The sequence below is a fragment of the Sphaerodactylus townsendi genome, linkage group LG14, assembly GCF_021028975.2.
Source record: "Sphaerodactylus townsendi isolate TG3544 linkage group LG14, MPM_Stown_v2.3, whole genome shotgun sequence".
Taxonomy (NCBI): domain Eukaryota; kingdom Metazoa; phylum Chordata; class Lepidosauria; order Squamata; family Sphaerodactylidae; genus Sphaerodactylus; species Sphaerodactylus townsendi.
The window spans coordinates 9,460,725-9,471,167 of record NC_059438.1 but is presented as its reverse complement, the minus strand read 5'-3'; the positions used below and the strand labels follow the sequence as shown (position 1 = coordinate 9,471,167).

At 42.7% G+C, this 10,443-nt stretch overlaps 1 protein-coding gene across 3 annotated transcripts in view; it reads left to right on the top strand.

Moving 5' to 3' along the window:
• SLC7A6 (solute carrier family 7 member 6) overlaps window positions 1-10,443 on the top strand; it is a 37,355-nt gene continuing 26,912 nt past the window's right edge. The window contains exons 1-2 of one of the 3 annotated variants that reach the window (XM_048515997.1): window positions 1-137; window positions 9,052-9,618. In XM_048515997.1, the coding sequence (XP_048371954.1) occupies window positions 9,090-9,618 (529 nt within the window). In that variant the 5' untranslated portion in view covers window positions 1-137; window positions 9,052-9,089. Of the gene's footprint in view, window positions 138-8,189; window positions 8,205-9,048; window positions 9,619-10,443 lie in introns of those variants that run through there. The other 2 variants (XM_048515996.1, XM_048515998.1) reach the window with 2 other exon arrangements.

The window sequence follows — 10,443 nt, the reverse complement described above, 5'->3', positions numbered from 1 at the left end:
CGGCGGCCGGGCGGCTGTTTGCGCCGCAATCCCAGTGGGGGAAAAACAAGCCGAGGGCGCATGGTTGGGCTGAGCCGGGGCAGAGCATCCTCCGCCGCGGCAGGACGAGGAGACCTTTCCGCCCTGAAAGGGGGACGGTAGGTGGGGAGGCTCTTCTCGGCCGGGTTTGAGGGCCTGGCCCGACGAGCGGGGGAACGGTTCGGGGCGCTGAGGGAGCGGGCGACGGAATTCACCTCAGCCGGCTGAGGTAATGAGGCGGAAGGAGACGGGACCGGCCTTTTTTCTTGCTGCGGCTCCGGCGGCGCGAAGGCAGGGGGAGCCTCGCGGGAGGGAAGGCCGGGGATATTTGGTTACCCCCAGGAGGAGGGGGCGTCTATATGGCTCTCCCTGCCCTGTTGTTTTGCACGGGGGAAGGAGAAATGGTGGGGGGCGTTTGTCCCTCTCAGGATTGAGGGTGCCTCACTCCCCCTAACCCGACCCAGTCCCTTTTCCACACTTGCGTACGACTCCATTCACTCGGATGGGGAGGAGAGGAGGACAAGAAATTCAGGGGTGGCGGGGTACGGCAGTTGGCTGCCCCCTCCCCCCTGGGAGAAATATTTCTGTCCTTCTATGGAGAGAGGAATTGTGTGGGGTCTCCCCCCCCCCCCCGCCTGTGTGGGATGCCTTGGCCTGTTTCAGCCCCCTTTTCATGGTGCCAGTCAACTTGACTCACTTAGGCCCCTTCCACACACGCAAAATAATGCATTTTCAAACCACTTTCACAACTGTTTGCAAGTGGATTTTGCTATTCCGCACAGCTTCAAAGAGCACCGAAAGCAGTTTGAAAGTGCATTGTTCTGCATGTGCAGAATGAGCTTTAGAGAGAGAGTAAAGGACGAATAAAACTTCAGGGGTTGGAGTAGAAGCAGTTAACTGGTTGCGCATGGTGGAATTAAATTGTGTGGGATATTGTGTCCCCGCTGCCACCCTGCAGAAGGTTCTGCAGTCCCATTTCACTTGCCTTTGCATGGCTCCATCCAAGTGAACGGACCTTCTGTTGCATTCACTTGGCTAGGAGGAAGGGAGAAGGAATCTTGGGGTGGAGGCAGAAGCAAACTATATTTGGCTACCTCTGGTAAGAAGATTAATATTCCCATTCCCATCATATTGTCAGGAGAGGGGGAAGACATGGTGTGGGGTGTTTGAAGGGAAAACCCACATCACACAATGGCTCCCCGACCCAACTACCCTTCCAGTTGTCTTCCTTGTTCTATCTCAGTGAATCAGCACTTATCTGCATACAATTGGGGTAGGGTAAAGCAGTAGCAATAAGGGAGAGGAAAGCATGGTCTCCCATACACGCTCAAGGAGTCTCCCCATTTATTAGAATCTTTCCCCCTTTTTTCTTGAAAGTTTTTTTTTCATTGCTTTCAGGTTTTACTAACCTTTTAGAACTGTGTGGGCAAGTTTGAACGAATTTGTTTTGTTTGGCTGTTTTATACATATATTGTTTTGATTGCTATTCATTGTTTTATTTCATTCTGGATTTTTTCTAAGCTGTCCTGAACTGTGGTCTGGAGAGGTGGCATACAGATGTTCTAAATGATAGCTAGGTCAGTTGTAAGTGTCTTGGGTTGCTGGCTGGCTTTCTTATTAAATTGCGCTGGCCCTGCAAAGAGTCAAGGCACCTTCTGGACAAATGCCTTGGGGGTGGGGGGAAGGTTCTTTGTAAATAAAGACAATTTTTAACCCCACCATGGATATACTGAGACACAAAGTGGTGAGAAGCAGTGTCAAGATTTTGCTTTTCCAGGTGAAAAATGGATGTTGCTGCTTCCTTTCCATTTTGTTGTTTGTGAAGAGGGAGTGACTTGTGTGTTGTTTTCCCTTGACTCCCTGCTTTGTAACCTTCTTTCCTGCCCCCCCCCCCCGCATGCAAATGTACAGACATCTGAATCTGTTCATCTGCCATGAACTGTCAGGAGGGGGGGGGGGGGTGAGGTGGAGATGGGAATGGGAGACACACCTTTTGCTGCAACTTCTCACCTTGTGTTCTCCCAAGGATCTGAGTATGTGAGTGAGGATTGTGTCCTCCCGGGAGTTCCTTAAAAAAAATTAAATTTTATTTCCATACACAAAGTAAACGAACACATACATCAAACATAGACTTTCATATTCTTACAGTTTATATGAAGCTTATCTAAATTTCCATTTTTTTAAAAAATGTCTTTTAAGTTATAAAACATGTCTAAATCTTTCTTCTGTTAGGACATAATAAAATAAGTAACAGTTGAAAGAATAACTCTTTCAAAGAAACATTAAAAGGGACCATTGATTGTAGAATAACATGAATAAAAGGCAGTAATTGCCTGAAAATATTAACATAAAGGCTACAGAAAGGAAAAATAGGGGTCAGGGCCAGCAGGAAAAGTTTGGAGTGATTAGAATGAATGCTTTTTCTTGAGAAAAGCATTTCTAAAACTCTGGGGCCATCTCTATATGATGGGAGCAAAACCTCTTATTCGGATGTCTGTAAGGTGGAGTGGGACTATTTTCAAAGTCTGTAGCCTGACCTAAGCCAATTAGTGCTTTGAAACATCTTGAAATTGACTGTAAACAAATGGACAGACTGTGCCCCTATTTCGGTATTATGGAATTGTGATTCTGTGCCAGACAAAAGTCTCACCAAGTCTCATTCTGCATTATCTGTACTTTCTGGACTGTGCCCAGGAAAAGCCTTACATAGAGCACATTAAATACTCTTTAGTCCACAGGTGTCAAACTCGCGACCCTCCAGATGTTATGGACTAGAGTTTCCATCATCCCCTGCCAGCATGATGCCGGCAGGGGATGATGGGAACTGTAGTCCATAACATCTGGTGGGCTGCAAGTTTGACACCTATGCTTTAGTCTAATGCAGAGGTCACTAAAGCATAGATGACAGTGGCAAGAACCTGATCTTCCAGCAGAGGGTGCAGTCGGCAAATCAGACAAAACTGAAATAAAGCTATCCTGGATTTCCAGGTATTGGCAGTGACCCCAAATAAAGCAGGATCTGAGAGGACACCTCATCTGTGAATGTGGCCTGTCAAGGAGAACATGACAAGAGATAAATGAAATCAGTTCTTATGACCTCATGAGCTCTTCCAAAGAGTTTGGGTTACAGTGTGGTTCCTCTTTCCCCCCTTCTAATAACCCATTGAGATAGTTACTGGCCATGTATTTCCCAGTGAACACTGTAGTTGAGTCAGGCAGGTCATCTAACCACTACAGCTAACTTCTACTGTGGTAACAGAGCTTACTAGGATGTTACTTTTGAGAGATGTAGAGAGGTGAACTCACCATCTGCCTCTCCAATCTCAAAGTAGAAGCTGACCATTATCATAGAAGTCATAGAAACAGGCAGTTGCATATGCAGTATGCAGTTTTGGCCCTTGTTTCCGCGGATTTGAATCAATGATGCTGGGAAGGGCATTCCATTTAAATAAGTGGGGTTTATCCTGACCCCATTTGGATTTATTATAAAGTTGAAAGTGCTCTGCAGAAGCTCACCAACTAGACAACTCCCTCTTATGCTGGAGTTTTCTCTGATGTTCCCTGCTGTGAAGTGGAATCCCACCCAGGAATGTCTATTTTCTTAGTGCTTTTCCTTCTTACTATATTTTGCCACTCCGTCAGCTCCTGTATGTCTTAGGGCGCATTCAGCCTCCCATTTTCATCAAGCATAATTACAGAGGAGTTCTATTCCCGTGGTAGTTAATTGGCTCAGTACAGACACATACATCCTTTCTGGAGCAATTAAATTTCTTTTGCATTACTTTTAGAGTTATACCAGCATTATTTTCCTGTGGGTACCCTGCATTCTTTTGCAGTGAATTTCCAAAGCAGCTTTGCAGAGATCACTACATTTATCTTTCATCCTTCCCTATCTGTTGGCTATTTTTTTCCCCATAATTCTTTTTTTTCTGAGTTAACCTTGCTGAGATGATAGCAGTATGTAAACTCTTACGAAATGGTGTTGTGTCTTGAGATAGAAGAAAAGGGTACTGTAGGCCACTATTCGACTCCAGGAAGTCAAAGCTATTTTTTTAAAAGCTAGAGTTAGGTGCTATCTTGGAGAGCTTGGAACTGGTATGAGACATAGTTTATTCAGCAAGTACCTAAAAGTTGATAGAAAAGCAGCATGGCCATCTGTTCCTTTCTTCCCATTGTAATTCCCATTATGATACAATAAATGGTGATTTTAGTCCTCTTTGGTATAACGATCATCAGTGACTCTTCCCCTTCAGAGCCAATAATTTTAAAAAATCAGAATTATCAGGACTTTATACTCTTAGAATGTTATTACTGCTGTTAGCGTTTAAATGAAAAATAAGTAAATAAATGCAGGTTAATTAATAAATGTACTAATTTCCAAGAGCATTTTTGTTGGTTCCTCAGGCTATACCTTTTACAGATAAAGATGACTCCAGATTTGAGAATTCATCCACCATTTCCTGAACCATCTTTGTTCTAGGATGCACTGCTTGAATCCTAGTGCCTTGGGGGACAGAATTAGGTAGACACCAGGACCCAAACAGAGCATTCTAGAACAAAGACTGACTAAGAAATGACGGATGAATTCTCAGATCTGGTGTCATCCTTATCGTAAAAAAGGTTTAGTGGCAGCCTGGAGTCCAATTCTTACAATCTTGATGTGAAAATGGTTGCAGTGAGACTGGGAGGTCAGTTGCAGCCATCATAGACAGTGAGTGTGGACTCTGGATTGGGTCCCCCCATTTTTCTCAAGCACTGATTCTTTTCATCCTTCTCTTGATAGTCTTAGTCATTATGACGTGTTATACCCACACTGGCATTGATTATGATTAATGCCAACAAAGGTTCCTGTTGAACTTGACAGTCTTTGAAGCTGACTTGCCCATCTCAACTAAAAAGGTCTTCCTTAGCATTACTTGTGTTTTTTTGTTACAGATATAGCCCATAACATAGTAAAAGCTGTTGGGGAAATGTGGAGTGCAATTGATGCAAGAGAGAGAACAGGGTAGAGAGAAGAAAATGCAAGATCTCAATTCGCTTTCCCAATCTAATCATGTTTACAAATTAGGAAGGTTGCATCTGCACTGGACTGCTTTTTTTGGGAACCAAACAACTGTGGTACTTATGGAACAGTCCATTGGGCACTTACCATGGAGGGTCCTTCTCATTGGAGGATAAGAGGACCCAAGAACGTCATCTCTTTGTGATTTAGAAGACAGATGCATTTTAGAGCGGCTTTCTTTTCAGCAGAGAAGAGGAGCTCAGGTTACCCAGGAAGATTTCAACTGGTGTAACAATGCTAAAAATAACTTGTCGAGCAGAGTTGTTCGTTACATTTAAAAGCCAAATATTTTACAACCAGTTAGATCAGATATGACACTCCTTTGGTTAGGATAAAAGCCTGGCAGCGTTTTCTCTGGCACTAGGAAAACAGCTTATCTCTTGAAGCGCTGGTAAGTTGGAACCCACAAATGCGTCACACCTGGGCTAAGATGCTTTGCACCAGTGCCACCTTCCTGTTTTGTTTCAGATTATTTAGGAGAGAAGGAGAGAGTGCAGAAAGTGGAAAACAAGGTTGTGAGAAAACAGAATTAAGGAGACTTCCAATGCAGCGATCCATATGTTCTGCTGTGTGAACTGAATGTGCGGGCACATATGAGGAAGAGTATGACATTTGGAGTATGACAACTGCTGCAGACCTGCCTTGCATTAAAAGAACTGCTATGTGCCAGTGTCCCCACTGTTTGGCAATGTAGTTGAAGCTATTTATATCTCTGCTGAAAGCTTTGTATCTGGCACCACCGCTTTTATGTTCTTGACACCTTAGTGCTGAGAATGGATGTTAAAGTGACAATCTAAAAATGATTCTTCTGATTTGAAATATCTTCTCACCATATTGCTTAAAGAAGACATTAATGAGTGAAAACATACAAATCGTCTTCTAGGCCACCAGGAATTTGGTTCATAAAGAGCTTTATTTAGCTAGCTAATTTGTAGCTCAATCTTCTTCTAAGGATCTTGGGTATTAACATTGAACATCACATTATGGTTTGGCTTTTTCTACTCCACTCAGTTGATGATAGGTTTTGGCACCTTTTCTCACATAAATTAAATGTAATAGGTTGGCAAGGTGAAGTTAATTTATGTGATGGTAGGCAACGCCATTCTGTTCCTTTGAACTTTTGTAATGGTATACTATTGTCACTAAGTTGATGTCTGTTGATAAATGTTCTGTAACCAGGTGTGCTTAACAATGTTTCTTTTCTTAGAACATACACAGAACTGAAACTGTATCCACGTTGTCTCTCTTCAGGTTTCTCTATGAAGGCCTTGTGTAGTCAGTATTCTTTTCTACTATTTTCAGATGTCCCCTTCCTTTTGATTTCTGATAAATACTCCCCTCCCTTGGTCAGTGCATGAACAGAGAGCATAACGCTGACTAACAAATTGCAGTGAAAATGCATTTGAATAGACCCCATCTGGATGAAATCTGAAATTTAATGCTGTGGTTTGCATAATATAGCAGGATGTATTATGTCCTCTGTATGCCTTTGAAGCTCAACATTTTATTGGAGACTAGGCTCTGGGGAAGCAGACACAAATTTTTATTGCTACTAAGGTGTACCAAAATGTGTAGACCTCTGGAAATCTAACCAAAGCTTCTACTGAGTGCACATAAAATCACAAAGTATTTTTTCTTTTCTGAAGACCAGGTACTTCCTGTTAGGTTTTTCCCCTTGCTTTCCTTATGGACTCTTTTTTGTTTAAACACTTCTTATGTATGTAAAACATTACTAACTGAACCTCAGATAAATTAGAGGATAACTATACGTATGTATGTATTTAACAGTCTACCTGGAATTCAACACTTTTTACCCTTTACATAAGGCTAGAAAGTCTTGAATTTCTAGGGCCGTATCTGCACGGCCCGTTTACGACGGCCTGGGGGCGCCGTTGCAGCAGCGGCGACCTGACGCCTCTTCCCTCCCCCCAGGGTGGCGTCAAGCCGCCCTAAACAACAACCCTTTAAAGGGTTGTTGTTGGGGAGGGATCGTCTTCCCTGCGGCGCGGTGCGAACCGCGCTGGAAGATTTCGCCTCATCTTATTTTGGAATGCTGCAGCCGTATCGGCTTCACACTGTCCTCCCACCTCCAGGGGTCGGAGGGCAGCGTGCATGGGCTGCGACGCCTGCAGGCTTAAAGACACAGTAAGTCGGGGGAGGGCGCAGAGGCAGCTCCGGCGGAGCCGCTTCTGCCTTCTGCCGGCCTCCCGCTACTGTCAGACGCTTGTTGTAAAGAGCTCCGCCCCACGGAACTCCTGCCGGCATGCAGGGGCCGCAGAAACGGCCTAGGTAAGAGTCAGCTATATCTCAGTTATATTTTGGCAGTAAGCAGTAATGTTTGGTTTTCTCATAGTTGCTTTAGCTAACAAACTGGATACTTGCACACGTAGTGGCCTTGAATGATGTAAATGCCAAATTTCTGTGTTGGTCTGAAATTAATAGAGATTGTATAAGAGCAGTGCTTGTTGGAGGGAGATAGAAAGATTCAAACAGAGATCCCTAAAATAACCGAGTAGGTCATTTGTTCATATTTATGTACACTCATACATCCTGCACTGATCCCATAAATTTTAGAAGTAAGGGTGTGCAAAATGTTGTCCTTTTTGGCTTTTGTATTGTGACCTCCACACATTTTACCCCCTATATTTTCTACATAAAGGTAATCCTTGTATAGGGGAAAAGCATGTGTGAAACAAGTATTTGAGATATTTCTCAAGTATTTGAGAAATATCTGTGGCAGAATTCATATTTTCTATCAGTAGTCCTGAAAAACTCAGGCAAAGCTCCTTTCTATTTCTCTTATATGCCGTCCTGATTTGGAAATCTTCTGTAGCTCTAGCATTGAACTCTGAATACTTGTGACATTGCTTTAAGACAGCCTTGAAAATAAGTCCACAAAAAAGATGTCCTGCTTGTGCATTAGCAATTTGTGACAGATGCATCATGACAAATATTTGAAATGAAAAAGGCCCAACTTTCCAGCTTGGTTGGAGGCAGGTTGTCTCTACCACTGGTAACCAGGCCGATGACCACTTTCAAGCCTGCTTTGACTCATTTTAAAATCTGTGTAGACTTCAGGGTGAAGACATTCTGAGAAGCTACCGGAGGTGTCATGAAATAACAGGTGTAGTATTAATAACAAATAGCAGGTGCATCTTAATCTCATTTAGATGTATCTTAAGATGAGCTTTGATCAGCAATGCACACGCAGAAATGTAAATCGATATAACGCGGTTCTGCTTATGCAAGATCTTGTGCAACACATAACACTTTCCTCCCTATGTATTATACTGCCCAGAACTTTGGATCTTGTGCAAGCGGAAACACAAGTGAGGATACTACGCAATACTTAATATTGCTGCATATATTAGCCAAAGGTGTATATTTTAATTTATCGAATATACCCATCATGTTTTTTATATAACTGCTGATGTGTTTGTAATTGCCCATAGCTACATACAAATAAATTCACTCGTATACATCTGACATGTACAAGTGATCACCAAGGTCTTTTGCTTTCTTTTGTGCTTGCACAAGAGATCTAACGCAAGTGGACATTTTATGCTGGATTTATCCCAATTAGTCTTATTACAAGCAACTTCGGAACATCTGCAGAAAGGCTTCCAAAGATATAAATGTTCCAAAGGGTTAGCAGCTGGTATTATTGGCCTCCTGTGGAAGGGGATCTGGGGTTGAAGTCACCATCTTTTATCTATTTGGGGTTTTATTGTATTTTAGAACTGCTGTTTATTGCTTCTTTTCACTTCTGTGTTTTATTCGTGTTGTATGCCACCCTGAGCCATTTGGGAATGGGTGGGGTAGAAATATAAATATAAAAATCAATAAATCAGTAAATCAATATCATTTCAGCCATGTGGCTGATTACATCCATACCTTTCAGCTCCCCTCCCTACCATGTATACTTTAAGATAGGTGACAGATCTTAATTCTACTTTCCTCTTTTGCAGCAGTGTGTGACTGGAGCTGGGGTGGAATACATGCTGATAGCATGATGGAAGAGACAGAAAAATGTTCATCTCTCAATTCCCTGCCTAAATACTTCCCTGTTCAGGAAGCTGACAAAACTGATCAAAATGGCAAAGCTCAAAGGAATGAAGACAAAGGAACAATGCAACTGAAAAAAGAAATCTCTCTTCTGAATGGGATCAGCTTAATAGTAGGAAACATGATTGGTTCTGGCATCTTTGTTTCCCCCAAAGGAGTGCTTAACCACAGTGCATCGTATGGATTGTCGCTAGTCATCTGGGCCATTGGGGGCATTTTTTCAGTCTTTGGTGCTCTCTGCTATGCGGAACTTGGAACCACTATCACTAAGTCAGGAGCCAGTTATGCATATATCTTGGAGGCCTTTGGAAGCTTCATTGCCTTTATACGTCTGTGGACCTCACTGCTGATCATTGAGCCAACAAGTCAGGCTATTATTGCAATAACTTTCGCCAACTACATAGTGCAACCAGTCTTCCCTTCTTGTCAGCCTCCTTATGTTGCTTGTCGACTTATTGCAGCTGCCTGTATATGTAAGTATGTTGTACAAGGAAGCGGGGGACAATTGGGTTGAGGTAGGCTTGTGGCAAGGTTGCTTTAAGTGCTTGTGGACTGGTATACAATGATTTCCAAAAGCAGATAATAATGTATTGCACGATACCAGTCAAGGCAAAGGTGATCTAGATAACCAAGAAGAAAACAAGAAAACCTTGTGTTATGAATGGCAGATTATTACTGTTAGAATGTCCAGGCCTAAGTGCAGTGTGTCCAGTCGCACCTAGAAACATCTAGACAGGACAAGGTTAATGGCCATCCAGTGTCTGTTTCAGTCATTCAGTACCTGCAGATAGTTTTCTGCCTTTGAACAGGAAAGTTCTGCCTTTGAACAGGAATAATAATTGTGGCCAATAGGCAGTGGTAGTCCTGTCCATGAATTGCTGTAAAACCATAACCATATTGTATGGCTATGAATTTCTTAAATTGGTTAAGTGTAGTACGAGAGAGTTGCTCCCCTGTTGGGTTTTGAATCTACTGCCAATTGATTTCATCAGCTTACTCTGAGTTCTAGTTGTACTGTACTGTCCTTAATTGACTAGGTTCCTTAATTAAAAATCTCCCAACATTTACCTTATTTATTATTTACAGGCCTTCCAGGATGCTTTTTACCTTCTGTTGTCCAAACATTATGTAGAGCAATTCCATACAGCATCTTAAAATCAAACCACAAGACTGACAATTCCTTGACCAAACAGAGCCTGACAGTGCTATTCTAAGCCCAGTTGCACCCTTTTAAGTCCACTGACTTCAGTAAATCTGGAAGGACATACATAACTCTGCTTAAGATGGTACTGTGAGTT